This window comes from Colobus angolensis, unplaced genomic scaffold (assembly GCF_000951035.1).
Source record: "Colobus angolensis palliatus isolate OR3802 unplaced genomic scaffold, Cang.pa_1.0 Scaffold82, whole genome shotgun sequence".
Lineage (NCBI taxonomy): Eukaryota > Metazoa > Chordata > Mammalia > Primates > Cercopithecidae > Colobus > Colobus angolensis.
The window spans coordinates 8,132,069-8,148,353 of record NW_012122043.1 but is presented as its reverse complement, the minus strand read 5'-3'; the positions used below and the strand labels follow the sequence as shown (position 1 = coordinate 8,148,353).

General features: G+C 38.2%; 1 protein-coding gene across 1 annotated transcript in view; it reads left to right on the top strand.

Moving 5' to 3' along the window:
* TRPM8 (transient receptor potential cation channel, subfamily M, member 8) overlaps positions 1-15,977 on the top strand; it is a 98,983-nt gene extending 83,006 nt beyond the window's left edge. Inside the window, exons 23-26 of the mRNA XM_011929628.1 lie at positions 5,030-5,129; positions 6,256-6,289; positions 12,434-12,525; positions 15,131-15,977. Coding sequence (XP_011785018.1) covers positions 5,030-5,129; positions 6,256-6,289; positions 12,434-12,484 — 185 coding nt within the window. The 3' untranslated portion in view covers positions 12,485-12,525; positions 15,131-15,977. The remainder of the gene's footprint in view (positions 1-5,029; positions 5,130-6,255; positions 6,290-12,433; positions 12,526-15,130) is intronic.
* Positions 15,978-16,285: the final 308 nt, after the last annotated feature.

Here is a 16,285-nt window from a genome sequence, read left to right as displayed (position 1 = left end):
GGTAATTTCATGGAGAGCCTGCGATGCAGGGAGTGAGGGGGCCTGGGAGAGCCGATTCAACAAATACATGCCAAGAGCCTACCACATGATAATGGGCCCTGTGGATATGGTGCTAAATAAGATAGAAGCTATCTGTGCTCTTGAGCAGGGCTTATCATCTGGGGGAGTGGGGAGCAGAGAATGAAAATGGAAAGGCCTTAATTAAAAAGTATGGGAAACACTAATTTTAGGGATTGTGCAGGGGGTTGTGATGGCCACAGAGAGGACATTTAAGCCCTTGACTAGAGTGCCTCAGGGAATATTTATGGAGGAAGGGAATATCCAAGCTGAGACCCAGAAGATGAATTGGAATTAGCCAGGCAAAGGGGCAGAGGCTGAGATGGCACCACAGAGGGAGTGGGCAGAGGGATGAGGTAGTTAAGAGAGGTAGGAGGACAGGGGAGAGAAGATCTTGGGACTGAGGGTTGTAGGAGACGAGTGTAAGGCTTGAGCTGTATCCTACAGCCACGTTTTAGCTCCATACAGTCCCCCTCTCCCTGCCCTCAGCCCACCAAGTCACAATGTGCCATCCTGAATCCCAGAGGAAGGATAAATTGTAGACAGGAGTCCCGACAGTGCAAGAAATGGTGACAAGAACCATGAAACATACATCATGACACCTCATTGATGATTGGACTTATTTCCCTCAAGGCAGAAGTGAGCAAAGAAACTCCCAGGGCTGGTTTGGGGAGACCCGCAGATCACCACGTGGAATTAGGCTTCTCAGGTCCTGATGCTCACTCCTGTGACTTGGGGAAGATGTTGGCGGAGGGGAGAGTCGTGAGATGCTCCCCCGCTTCCACCTGGAACACTATTGAAAAAAGAAAAGTCGCTGTTAGATAGGAAATTTGGAGTCAAGGGCAATTTGGAAGTGGAAAATCTAGGGGAGAATCCAGTACACGTGACTAAAGGAATAGGGTCAGGTGGTCCTTCTCTCTGCTTTCTTTAAAATCCGCATTCTACTGTTCACAGGTGTTGTGCCTTTCAGTGGCTGCTGGACAGGTGTTGCCTTCTGTTTTTTTCCTAAGGGTATTTGATAAAATGGTCACTGACTGCCACCACTGGATTCATGTTCCATAGAGGGCTGATTCCGTCTGTGCCTTTAGTGTAATCTCAAATATTTTGAAGATTCAGAAAGTAAAAATATAAATTTTGCTAACCTAGACATGGTAATTGGTGGCAATTAAGAAACATTTAACTTGCCAAAAAGCATCGTTTTTTTGTGGGGTTCTTGAACTACTTAGAAATGGAGACAAAGTACTCATAAATATGACTTTAAATATTGATCATAACATATTTCTGTGTTCTCCCGATAGCTGTGAGCCCTAAAGTCTGGCCTTCAGAATGCGAATGTATTCACGACCCCGAACTCCTGTCACACCTTAAAGAATCATCGTAGTCAACTCTTTTAACAGCATTATTTTAAGATGTTAAATGTCACTTTGGGGATGTCATTAACAATCACACATATGTAACTGCCGTTCTTAATGAAGAAAGTGTTTTGACAATTTGGATAAGTTGCTGTCTTTCTTGCCACCATTTTGCCTTGAAAGACAAAGTGATTCAATTCTAACTAAAAGCACAAAAAGTCTTTATATCAGGGAGAGGATTTGGAAGTTCAGATCTGGAATTTGACTATACTCAAAAATGGCACCCAGATACTAGAAACACTTAATGACATGCCTCAGGACTCTCATTGGTTCTGTCTTGAAGCCATGTCATGGCTGGTGGCTATAGGACCTGGGAGAAGACTTAGGGGGCCATTCTGTGCCTTCATGTAACGGAAGCCCTACAAGCGTCATACTTTTTTCTGAATGATTCAGGGGAAATAACAAACAATGGATAAAAGTTGCAGTGAGGAAGATTTTGATTCAGTACAAAGAACAATGTCTAACAGTGTGAGCTATCTGGAAATGAGATTAATTGTTCTGTGGAGGTAGTGAACTGCCCATCACTAGTGGGATTCAGGTTCAGGATGTGTGGGAGGAAGGGACTGCATGGGATAAAGGTCCATTCTCCAAAGATACATTGTACTCAGTCCAGGATCAGGAGAATCGGGAAATTCAGTGTATAAGTGAGGATAAATCAGTACTGCAGATTAGGGATGAGTTTGAAAAGGCAGGGCAAAATTCATTACATTCCCCTAAAACGTATTTAATGATTAAGCACAATATGACTAAAAAATGGAAACAAATCCCCCAATTTGGCCAGCAAATGACAAGGGGCTTCAGCTCAAGGAAGCCACCAGATAAGTCAGACATGAATGAGTGAATTTGGACCTGTCTCCCAAGTGGGCCCCTGGGAGAGTGGCGATCTCATAATAATCAGAGAAATGATGTAACTGTTGATGTTATCCCTCTTCAGACAGTTTATATTCTCAGGAAGAAGCAAAGAAACAGTGAGAATAGGAGATGGCAGAAGGACAGGATCTTTTTCCACCCTGGGGTGGTGTGGTGGTGATGGGACAGAGAGAGCCAAAAGCCCCACTTACTAACTGCCCACCCCCCAGGGTGCCTGGTCACTGCCTGCTCATTTGCTTCGTCTCCTTGGAGGTGACTAATGCCTGAAACCACAGCACTTGGCGGTTGCCAGGACCTCTAGTTGGCAATTCATTTCCTACATGTCCTTTGCTTTGCCTTCAAATGACAGCGACGTCATGGGTTTAATTTTGAAATTGTTCTTTGGAGAAAAACGCAAGATTTTTCAAATGACTTTCAGATAAGTAGAATCCAAAGTTTGACTTTTGGTGCTTTTTTTGGTGACATTTTCAAGTAATAAAAAAGTATGCTACCCAGTAATTGCTTTTTCATAAAATATATTATTTTTCATGATTCAGAAAGAAATCCATATTCATTATAGGACATTTGAAAAATATAGGAAAGCACAAATAAAGACGAAGAGCACATGTAACCCACCATCCAGAGGTAAATACTGTCAACACACTGGTGTTTATTCTATTATTCTTGTGTGGGTGTATAGTAATTGGATTGTTCTATGTACACACATCCATAATCTAACTTGTTCATTTAACTAATAATACATTGCCAACTTTTTCCATATCCACAAGTAACAATCTAATCTATATGACAATCTTCAACCGTGGAGTAGTATTCCAGCCTATGGATGCACCATAATTAATCAGTTCCTTGTTAAACATGTAGATTGTTTCAATGCTTTTGCTAGCATAAAATGCTATGTTAAAGAGTTCTGTGCATTCATTTCTGAGCACATGAATACTTTTTTCCTTTGAGTTATTTCTAAAGAGAAATTTCTAAATAAAGGGTATGCACCTTTTAAGTCTTGTATATTGCCTGTCCCCCCTCCTCCATCTTCTGGTCCCCCGTTACCCTAAGGCAGTAACAATTGAAAGATTTTCCCCTCATATGGAAGGACTATTTATCCACGTTCTTGCCAATACGGGATATAGTCATTATTTTACTGCTAATTTTCCAGTATGGTTAGTGAAAATGCTATGTCATCATTTCAATCAGCATTTCTTTGAGTGTTACAGAGGTTGGTCATTTTTTATTTTTATTTTTTGGTTATTTGTCATCCTTACTCTCTGGCTGTCTGTGTCCAGGAGTGTCTACCCTTTCCGTGCTGATTTTTAAGCACTCCTGTTGGACTTCCTCATTGATTTTGTTTGAAGAAAAGACATTCAAACTTGTTAGGAAAAATACAATTCAAAAAATTAGTTAAGAATTATTTTGTAAAATGAGTAACCACACTTAAAAATAAATCCATATTTGCTATGTAGAATTTGCTTAAATCGAGGCTGCACACGGTGGCTGAAGCCTATAAACCCAGAACTTTGGGAGGCTGAGGCGGGTAGACCACTTGAGGTCAGGAGTTTGAGACCATCCTGGGCCAACATGATGAAACCCTGTCTCTACTAAAAATATAAAAATTAGCTGGGTTTGGTGGTATGCGCCTGTAGTCCCAGCTACTTGGGAGGCTGAGGCAGGAGATTCGCTTGAACCCAGGAGGTGGAGGTTGCAGTGAGCCGAGATTGCACCACTGCACTCCAGCCTGGGCGACAAGAGTGAAACTTCATCTACACACACACACACACACACACACACACACACACACATGCACGCACAAAGAATTTGCTTAAATCCAGCCACATGCATATTGGTTCTATCTTTGACCCCCAATTAATTCTTTTTAAATCCAGAGAAATCTTATAATTATTCATAAACTCTAACATGTTGATGAATACATTTAAATGGTAACTCAAAAGTTAAAAACTACATAAATTTATTTCAAGCGGACGTGTGTGTGAGCATATGTGCTCTCCTGTCCCCGTGAATTCGTATGGAGGTTTGACATCCATTGCATTTGTACTTGATATAGGTGACATGTGGATCTGTTCTTTTGTTGTCCTGTCATCTGAAAGGCTCAGGCACCATAATAAATTAAACTAAGAATCTTACTTGAATATGTCCCGGAACAATCTTAGGGCATGCTCTATCTTAGGTGAATTTTCTTTGAGGTCCACGTCTCATGTTTCAGAAGGACAGGAACAATGTCTTAGGCTTATTTTCCTCTCCTCCAGAGCTCCTACCCCAGTTTTAGGTTGAGAGTAGGTACACAATTCATCAGCAATTATCCAGCTGAATGGTTTAGCATTTTTATGTCATCAAAATGGAAGAAGAGCACATATCAAATGGGAGGACTAAATTCATTAGTGGAATGATTTTGCTAAGTCACAAAACACACAGATAGGATTTGGATCGATGTCTATTTAGAATAAAGATTGCATTCCTATTTTATGCAGGCAGCTTCAATTCCTCATTGTTACGGAGAAAGCCATTACTATTCCATCACTCTGATGCTGTCACTAGGAGGTAACATTAGTCAGACCAGCCTGTGCAGGACGAATCTCATTCTTAGTTCCAGAGTCTTACAAAATGCCTAGAAGATCTTAATTTAGGAAGCAAGGGGCAAATGAAACAATTTGAATGTTTTCTTTTTCTCATTATTCAAGGTTTCAAAAATGAAGACAACGAGACTTTGGCATGGGAGGGTGTCATGAAGGAAAATTACCTTGTCAAGATCAACACGAAAGCCAACGACACCTCAGAGGAGTATGTCAGACATCCCTTTCTACTTTGCAAGGCTCCCTCTGTAGACATAAGCCCACAGAATGTAGGCAGCTTATCTGAGCAAACTCAGTAAAGAGCATTTTCAATGGAGAGCAGTACCACCACAAAGATATTACCCAGGCAATTGAAGATGACAAACACATAAGTGTGTGCCAGCCTTTGGAGAAGGGGAAAAACCACCCATCTACTATCCCAATTGCCCTTCAAGGCCCTGGGAGAGAAAGAGGTATTTGGAGCCTGCAGTGCAGGGCCATGAAACTAGGTAACGAGAGGGTGGGTCCCCTGCTGCAGCTGCAGAGGTGGGTTCTGGCAAGACTCACAGGTCATGGGCCATTGGCATTATCTTGCAAGTGCCACACACCTATTTATCTTTGTGGTGAAGAAGTACAGAGATGAGAAGATAGACAAACCATTTTGTTGATCTGTTACAGGCTGCCCCTGAAAAATCCTGAATTCATTTATGAATCGCCTGAAGCTGTTATAAAATCCATGTGATTAAGAAATACATTGATAAAACAGCTTATAGAAATAGATAAGTCATAGCTAAGTCTGTAGGTGGCCCACAAGTAATATGCTGTGAAGTGTATAGAGCATGCTCTTATTGTAAAGGTTAACATTCTTCACTGACAGCTGTCACTCTTCCTGAGAGCTCAAAACACCTCAAGTTTCACTCTAACAAAATATGAGTATACATAAGCACAACTAATACCTTTGCTGGGTTCAATACAGCTATTGAAAGAAGCATGTGATGCTCATTCTCTTTTAACAGCAGAGACCGTGCCATAAGCTCTCCTCTGTCCCTAGACTCTGAGATCTAGGTTTTGCAAGGCAGAGACAGACTTACAAGTCATTTTTCAACACCCTATCAACAGAGATAGTTGTTTTATGTGCTGTGCTTCTAATTGTGATGATACAAAATTCTGCTTTGTTTGCGTACTAGGAAGACAATCAGAAAGAAAGGTAAATGCAGCGGATTCTTGATCTAGCTGAGAGTGAAAATGATTTGTATTCTGTACTTTAATTTAAAAGACTGCAAAATGGAGCCTAATAGCCCTCTCTCAATCTCTTTTTCTCTTGTTCACTTTGTTTTTCATTAATTTCTTTGCAGAATGAGGCATCGATTTAGACAACTGGATACAAAGGTATGGATCTGTTAATAGTTTGGATTTTTTTTTTTTTTTTTTGTCACTAATATCTTTGAGCTTTCAACTGGAGGCCAGTAGTTATGGTCAGAAAATAAAAGACGTTATATTCAGCTTTCTTAATTCACTGTCTAAGAGCTGGGTGCTGGAATGGAATTGCTTCTTATGCTCTAAGCATCGCCCAGGTAAGCGTCTTGAAGTCCCAATTCCATGATGTCTAAAATCTTTTCTGTCTTATCTGACTCAGGGACACCCCTTCTCTTTCTTTCAGCTGTGGAGGCAGGTGAAGATGCTTACAATTATAGGGAACATAAGGAAGGCTCAAAAGAGCTTTCTGGGGGCCTGTGTGCCTTGATGCTCGTCTTTGCTGCCACTCTGATTTGTTGCCTGTTTTATTTGGAGGGCATTGGAAATGCGTGAGTACGCATATGAACACCAGGCATAGACAGAGTGTGTCTGCCCTCACTCTGAGCTGGGTAGCTGAAATTATAATCAGGTTCAAATCACAATCAGAAATCACAATCGATTCCTATATGCTAGATTCCTGCCAGGCTCTGAAGAGGAGATGATATTTGGTATTCTATCACGTTCTTTTGAGAATGGCATCCTGGATGATGACATTCATAGACCTTCCAGTATTGTGGCTGTTTGGTGGGTAGACAAGACCCATCTGGTTTGGCAAAATCTACACCAACCCGTACCTTGTCCATAGTATAGAGCCTTAATAAATGTTTATTGAATGAATAAATGAACAAAAGGGGTCCTTTGCAGAGCTCTCATATGAGAACGTATCTGTTTACAGTTTCTTGTTTATTTATTTGTGTTATTTACCCCCAACATTTAAAAAATCTAGGTAGTAGTTGTCAGCTGTGAAGGTCCTAAGTCTAGAGAACCGTGGGTTGTTCTAAGCAGCTGCAATGAGGGCAGCATGAACCAGAAGAGAGCCAAGTGGGAAGAAGTAGGGGAGTCTGGGTTATTCTGCCTGGGAACTTGCTTGCCTCTTTATAGAGTTGGATTTTATTCCCACGCAAGGGAAGGCTCAGGGAGTTTTAAAACCTAAGAGGGACCTATCTGGAATCCTCCTTTCAAAGTGCTCTCTGAGTGATCAGAATGACCGTGGAGGAGAGGCTCCAGCAATCTGGTTGGGGAGTTGGATGCGGTAGGAACTCTTCTACGTGGCGTGTTTGTAGAGAAAACAGTATTTTAGTTTGTTTTGTTGTTTTGTTTTTTATTTGAGAGTTTATTTGGGGTGACTTCGGAGGAAGCTAATGGAAAGCCATCTTAGGGTTTGGGCAAAAGCTTCCTCAAGCTACACCTTGGTTCTGACTCTGCTGTGGGACATGCAGAGAGTGGACAGAGGAGGGCAGCAACAGTGGATGCAGGAAGAGAGGGACAAGGTGGGAGACTTGGCCCCAGCCTGGGCCCTGGGTCAGAGGAGAAGCAGTAGAATTGTGGATACAGGACCAGCTGATCTGACTCCCAGGGTCCAGGCTGTTCATCAGCCTGGACCCCCACTGCACAGCGCAGAGCCTTGGCCATCACTCAGGTGGTCCCACCGCCTCCCTCCCCTCCTCCCTTTCCCCTTGCTCTCTGTCTCTAAAATTTTCCCCTCTGTCCTCTTACCTCCCTTTCTGAACAACCAAAAAAACCCTCCTTCTTTTTACTCACACAGAATTTTAGGGATAATCTTTTGTTTCTCAAGAAAGCTTTTGGAATCTTTTAAATTTATTTTAAAACAACTTTATTGAGATATCACTGACATACAAAATTATATATATTTAAAATGTACAATTTGATGTTTTGATGCATGTATACATTGCAAAATGATCACCACAACCCAGCCCAGCTAATTAACATCGTATTACTTCTACATATTTACCATCTGTGAGTGTTGGATGTATGTGTGAGGGAATGAGATTAATTTAAAATCTCTCCTCCTGGCAAATTTCATGGGTCCAATATTGTTAACTGTTGTCACCATGCTGTACAGTCGATCTCTAGAATTTATTTATCTTGCATAACAGAAATTTTCTGCCCTTTGACCAATATCACCTTATTTGCCCCCTCTTCTTAGCCCCCGGGAACCACCATGCTACTCTCTGACTCGATGAGTTTGACTCTTTTAGATTTCATATATAAGTGAGATAGCACAGTATTTCTCTTTCTGTGTCTGGCTTATTTTGTTTAGCATAATGTCCTTCAGCTCCACTTATGCTGTGGAAAAATGGCAGGATTTATTTCCTTATTTTAAGGCTGAAAAATATTCCATTATAGGTATCTACCACACTTTCTTCATCCATTGGTCTCTTGATAGACATTAGATAGTTTCCATATTTTGGCTATTGTGAATCATGCAGCAGTGAATGTGAGAAGGCAGATATCTCTTTGTGATCCTGATTTCAATTCTTTTGGATCTAAACCCAGAGGTGGGATTGCTGGATCATATGATAACTGTATTTTTATTTTTGTGAGGAACTTCCATACTGTTTTCCATAATAGCTATATCAACTTACCTTCCCAATAGTGTACAAGAGTTCCCCCTTTCCCACCTCCTTGCCAACACTTATCATCTGCCTTTTTGATAATAACCATCATAACAGATGTGAGGTATGGTCTCATTGTGGTTTTGATTTGCATTTCCCTATGATTAAGTGCTGAACACCTTTTTACCTGTTTGACATCTGAATTTCTTCTTCTGAGAAGTGTCTATTTGAGTTTTTGCCCACTTTTTAGTCAGTTTATTTGTAATTTTGGTATTGAGTTGTGTGAGTTCCTTATGTATTGTGGATATTAGGTGCTTACTGATAAATGGTTTGTAAATCTTTTTCCCACTTCATAGGTTGCCCTTTTATTTTATTTATTGCTTCCTTTGTTGTGAAGAAGATTTTGTTTTATATAATCCCACTTGATTATTTTTGCTTTTGTTGTCCTTGCTTTTGGAGTCATATCCAAAAATTCATTGCCAAGGCCAAAGTCAAGAAAGTTTTCCCCTATGCTTTCTTCTAGGAGTTTTGCAGTTTCAAGTCTTATGTTTAAGACTTTGATCCATTTTGAGCTGATTTTTGTGTATAGTGTGAGATAGGGGTCCAATGTTATTCTTTTACCTGTGGATATTCAGTTTTTTCAAAACCATTTATTGAAGAGACTTTCCTTTCCCTACTGATGCCTTTAGATAAATCAGTTGGCTATAAATATGTGGATTTATTTCTGGGCTCTTTATTCTATTCCGTTGGTCTATATGTCTTTTTTATGCCAGCACCATACTGTTTTGATTACTTTAGCTTTGTAATATAATTTGAAGTCAGGATGTGTGATTCTTCCAGCTTAGTTCTTTTTGCTCAAGACTGCTTTGGCTATTCAGAATCTTCTGTGGTATTATATACATTTTAGGATTGTTATTTCTATTTCTGTCAAAAAAAAAAAAAGCCCATGGTATTTTGATAGGGATTGCATTGAATCTGTAGACTTCTTTAAGGATATTTTAACTATATTCATTTTTTCAATCCATGAACATGGGATGTTTTTCCATTTATTTGTGTCTTTTAAACTTTCCTTTATCAATGTTTTATAATTTTCAGTGTACCAGTCTTTTACTTCTCTGTTAAATTTCTAAGAATTTTATTCTTTTTGTTACTTATATTAATGGATTGTTTTCATAATTTCCCTTCTAGATAGCTCTTTGCTGATGTATAGAAATGCCATTAATTTTTGTATGTTGACTTTGTATCCTGCAAATATACTGAATTTATTTATTAGTTCTAACAGTTTGTTATTGTTGTTGTTTTTGAGATGGAGTCTCACTCTGTAACCCAGGCTGGAGTGCAGTGGTGCAATCTCAGCTCACTGCAAGCTCCGCCTCCTGGGTTCAAGCGATTCTCCTGCCTCATCCTCCTGAGTAGCTGGGATTACAGGTGCGCACCACCATGCCCAGCTAATTTTTGTATTTTTAGTTGAGATGGGGTTTGTTGGGCAGGATGGTCTCCATCTCCTGACTTCGTGATCTGCCCGCCTTGGCCTCCCAACGTGCTGGGATTACAGTCGTGAGCCACTGCGCCCAGCAGTTCTAACAGTTTGTGTGTGTGTGTGTGTGTGTGTGTGTGTGTGTGTGTAGTCTTTAGGGTTTTCTTCATATAAGATTATGTTATCTGCAAACAGAGATAATTTTACTTTTTTTCTTTTTTATTTAGATGCCTTTTCTTTTCCTTTTTTCTTGTCTGATTTCTCTGGCTAGAACTTCTCATGCTGTTAAATAGCAGTAGTGAGAATGGGCATCCTTGCCTTATTCTAGATCTTAGAGAAAAAGCTTTCAGTTTTACCCCATGAAGTATGATGTTAGTTGTGGGTTTTTCATATATGGCCTTTATTGTGTTGTGGTAAGTTCCTTCTATACCTATTTTGTTGAGAGTCTTTTTTATTTTATTTTTTTTAAATCATGAAAAGACCTTGAATTTTGTCAACTGTTTTTTCTGCATCTATTGAGATGATCATGTGGTTTTCATCTTTCATTCTGTTAATGTGGTGTATCACACTGATGAATCTTCATATGTTGAACCACCCTTGCATACCAGTGATAAATACCACTGGGTGGTGGTGTCTCCATGGAGCCTTTTAATGTGCTCTGAAATTCATTTTGCTAGTAATTTATTGAGATTTCTGTATCTATGTTCCTTAGGAACTTTGGCCTATAGTTTTCTTTTTCTGGCTTTGGTAAAAGAATAATGCTGGCCTCACACAATGAATTTGTACTTGTTCCTTTTTCGAATTTTTGGAAGAGTCTAAGGTTTAGTATTTGTTCTTCTTTGACTGTCTGCCAGAATTTACCAGTAAGCCATCTGATTTCCCAGTAAGCCATCCTGGGCTTTTCTTTGTTGAAAGCTTTTTGATTGCTGATTTTTTTTTTCTTCATTTGTTGTTTGTCTGCTCAGGCTTTGTATTTCTCCTTGATTCAGGTCTTTGTAAGTTTTACATCTCTGGGATATTTCCATTTCTTCTAGGTTTATCTACCTTTTTGCATATAATTGCTTATATTAGCCCCTTCGGATTCCTTTTGTTACTGTGCCCTCTCTGTAAGGTTGTCTTTCTCATTTCTGATTGTATTTATTTGTGTCTTCTTCCTTTTTTTAAAAGGTTTGTTGATTTTGTTTATCTTTCCAAAAAACCAACTCTTACTTTCAATGATTTTTTTTTCCCATTGTTTTTCGACTCTCTTTTTTTAAAAATGTATTTTGCTCTTGGAGTTTTTGCTCTACTTTAAACAGCTTACTAAAGTCATTTTACTATGAATAAATACAAGGGTCTCTCAAAAGCTCCTATAGGGAATACAAAATTTCCCCATCTCATTATACCAGAAAACAATACAATTCATCTTAAGTCTGTAAGTGTGGATCTTACTATGCCTTATTTATTTTAGGAAGCCATTAGCACTTATGGTTTCATTTTGTTCTTTTATTTTTAAACAGTTAAAGAAAAAGGTTACTACTGAAATTAAGCCCAATTTAAATACAGATTTTTTGTTTCTTGAGTGAGTGATATAGCAAATTGGAAACCAAACTGTACAGAAATTGCTTTTATCAAGTGTACTAATATGACGTGTAATTTAAAATGACTTCATGTATCTTTTGTAATAAATTTGTGAAACATACATGGATCAAGATTAATTTCATTATGCCTTTTACTTAAATTGTGTGCTGTTTTTGTGTGTGGGGGGAGATCTTTTATTTGCAAAAATTTTATTAGTATCACATTATTTTTATTAGTATGATACTTTTACCAAAGCAAAACTTAATATCTTATAATTTTATTAATGTTAGTTACATAGAACATATTCTTTTTACATATTACTTGTTCTTATTATTGAAATCTATTATCTCTATTTGGGAGCCACTAATGATTTGCCTCTGAATAAAGTTAATATTAATTGGTTTACTAACTGGTTACTAATTGTTAGTGATATGATTTCAGAAAGTAAGCAATGATCAGGATCTGAAATATCACATGCCACTCTCATTCTGCCTTATTTTAGATGTGCTGTACTTGCTATTTAGTAGATATGTCTGTTTCTTAGAAAAGGCACAGAGCAATAATTTAAAAATGAAAGTTGGAAAATTTATCTTAAGACCAGTTCTATTTTTTTCTCTTTCCAAGCTTAATGATCTCAAAGGTCTTCTGAAAGAAATTGCTAATAAAATCAAATAAAACTGTATGAACTCTAATGGAGAAAATCTAATTATAGCAAGGTGAGTCATTCTAATGGCTTTTTACTTTGCTCTGAAAATTTGCATCTTTTAAGACTAATTTAAAATCATGATTTTTTCTCAGTTATTTCCATAAATTACCAAATTTGAAAATAACGCATTGTGAAAAAAAAAAAATTATAGAGATACAGAAGGAAACAAGTTGAAGTTCCTTCTCACATTACCTTCCCTACCAATTTTGGTCCCCACACCAGGGGCTAGCATTGTTAGGGACAGGGTTTAAGTATCTTGTCCTGTAGGACCTTTTAAAACACTTGTAACCTATACAGCTATTTTGGCATGAATTGAAACAAGGCCACACTGTTCCAAGATCTGCTATTTTTTAATCTTCCTTAATTCTGTATCATGAATGTATTCACAGATCAGCACCCAAAAATGTCTTATTCTCATATTATATTTATTACTATGAATATACAAATATGTTAATCATCTTTTTGCTAACAAAAATGTTTTGGTGAGGCATTCAAGGTTTTTAACAATAGCTCTTTTGCACGATTAAAATGCAGTTCAATTTACTGGCAAAATTTAACCCAAGGCTTTGCTCCATGGTCTTACCATTTGCTTTTATTATGTTTTCTCATTACCTGTCCAAATCTTAAAACCAAATATTAAGAATGTTTTTAGGGACATGTCGAGTTAGGAAAAAAACAGCAATGAGCATTCCACTGGATTAGAATATTTTTTGAGAAACCAAATTGTAAAAAATGGAAACATAATTAAGAATTTTCTTCTTTCTCCTTCCTCTCTTCCCTTCCTTCCATGAGTATTTATTGAGTACCTGCTCAGTGCTCAGAACTGTGCTGACCCTGTCACTGACCTCATACACTGACCAGTCTATGCCTTAAGTACTTAAGCTGCAGAAATTTCTATGCATGGGATGATTGTGCTATACGGGAAATCATGTTGCATCAGGTTCCTTTCAGTCTTTCTGGTCTCAGAGTTCTTTTCCTTGGGTTCTGACAGTTATAGCTCATATCAAAAAGCACTGCATTATGGAGGGCTTTGTTAGAGTAAGATTGATGCATATTTGATGTAATCTGAAAGGGAGGTACAGCCTCCTGATGTGCTCAAGAAAATAAGCCTTGCGTATTAAGGGACAACTTATTTCAACTCCTTCATAATTGTGTTTAATGAAAACACTATTAAACCTTATAATAAATTACAATTTGGATTTTGAAACACATGCCATTTTGTTTGTCAGCTGAAATGTAGAGAAAAAAACAATCAGGAACGTAAAACAACTAAAATGATGCAAATCTAAAGGTGATTAAAGAGTTGTAATCATCAGAAAAGAGTGAGATTCAGACACGCACATCCCCCTCTTAAATCTCCAATCTTCTCATCTCTCAATCTTTCTCAAATGTGCTGTGAGTAAAATGGGCAGACTGATTTCCTATCAACTTACCCTTTGTTTAACTTTAAACTTTCATTAACATATTGAGAATTAAGTAATTGGTGAATGAAAAGGAACTAAGAGAAGGACATCACCTACTTTTTATGTGTGTGCAGGTATAGATATTTGCGTCTATACAGAAAAAAAGAAGAGCAAAAGAGTCCGTGAGAAAACAGGTGCCCCCAAAATTCAGAACCACTGGTGGCCTTAGAGACAACAAATTTGGCATGTCCAATTTTTCGTATGCTTTTTAATTCCAGATACAAGATCATTGTTTTGAATGGTGTGTTTGTCATATCCTTAACGTCGCTGAAAATATAACTTTATAGGCAACCAGCTAGGTATACTCTGCCAGTGCCTCCTGAGGCTTCTTTCTCTAGAGGGGTGAGGGTAATCTTTCCTGGGGTAGTGGTCAGGGAAGACAGTGTCAGCCTCTTGTGGGAGTGAACTGGCAACCATTTGATGTGGGCGAGGAGCTGACCCTGGGGGCAAGCCTTTACCAATTCCCCCGTCTCCATCCCTGAATCAGCCTTTGATCCAGGAAGTTAGGATGAAATAAACAGGTAATTGTCTATTGTTTTCCTTCTCTTACACCAAAGTTGAAAGGAAGTAAGAGTCCAGGGTGAGAGCAAGTCATGTGTTTCCTCCTGTCTTCATACTTAAGGAGTGGGCACCCTCCCCGAAGACTATGGGAACAGACCTTACCTTAAGGAAGGCCCCTGGAAATTGTTCATTTCCTGCATAACAATCCATTGATTCTTGCATTTGCTACACTTACGTTCTAGTTCATTAAAAGAATCTAGGTTGTTCTTTGGGGGGGGGCTCATCATAAACCCACATTTTTGTAAGTTATTTCAGTTTTAATTCATTTTTTAAAATTTATGCAGAAACCACTGAGCAAATAAAGTGCTCAGAAACGTTCTGGAATTTAACCTAGACTGAATGCATTGAGCCTTGATCATTCAACCTGAGTCACGCAGCTCACACCAACAAACTAGTCAGAATACACGTCTTTAAGAGAAAAAAACGTTCTCAGAGCTGTTTCTATTAAAAAAAAAAAACTCTCAACTTTGGTGGTATATTTGGATCTATTCCCAGTATATTCCCAGTATATTTTGAAGCAAACCATATTCTGCCTGAGAATGGAAGTGGGAAATCTATTCTTAACACAGTGTTCTTTCTTTATTTTCACAGATCATATTAAGGAATGCTGATGAACAATTTTGCTATCGACTACTAAATGAGAGATTTTCAGGCCCCTGGGAATAGGATGGATGATTTTTAATCACCCTAGTGTGCTGAAACCTTGAGAAAGTGTGTGATTGGTTTCACACGTGGAGATAGGTATAAAGGAAGAACATTTCCTTCATGTGTTTCTCCAGAATGGTGTCTGTTTCTCTCTGTGTCTCAGTGCCTGGGACTGGAGGTTGATAGTTTGAGTGTGTTCTTATCACCTCCTTTTTCCTTCAATCTTATTTTTGATGAACACGTATATAGGAGAACATCTCTCCTATGAATAAGAACCTGGTCATGCTCTACTCCTGTACTGTGTCTTTGTTTATTTCCAATTGATTGTCTACTTTTCCCTTTTTTGTATTATGTGACTGATTAGTTGGCATATTGTTAAAAGTCTCCCAAATTAGGCCAGATTCTAAAACATCCTGCAGCAAGAGGACCCTGCTCTCTTCAGGAAAAGTGTGTTCATTTCTCAGGATGCTTCTTACCTGTCAGAGGAGTGACGAGGCAGTCTCTTGCTCTCTTGGACTCACCAGGCTCCTATTGAAGGAACCGTCCCCTTTCCTAAATATGTGAAAAGTCACCCAAAATCAACCTTGAAAGGCACTACTGACTTTGTTCTTATTGGATACTCCTCTTATTTATTATTTTTTCATTAAAAATAATAGCTGGCTATTATAGAAAATTTAGACCATGTAGAGATGTAGAAAGAACATACATTGTCCCCCATTACCTTAAGGTAATCACTGCTAACAATTTCTGGATGGTTTTTCCAGTCTATTTTTTTTTCTATGTATGTCTCAATTCTCTTATAAAATTTTACAGAATGTTATCATACTACATATATACTTTTATGTAAGCTTTTTCACTTAATATTTTATCAAAGATGTTTTTATTATATTCATAGCCTTCTTAAACATTATATCAATAATTGCATAATAGGCAACCTCTAGTGATTTCCATAATGTTGCTCATTGAAGACTGTTTCCAATTGATAATTGGATGAGCATCTTTGTGCATGAATCTTTTTGCTGTATTTGGGAAAATTTTCCAAGGTTAGATTCCAAGAAATATTTATTATTAAACCATTTATAAGGCTTTTTCGTAAAGGTA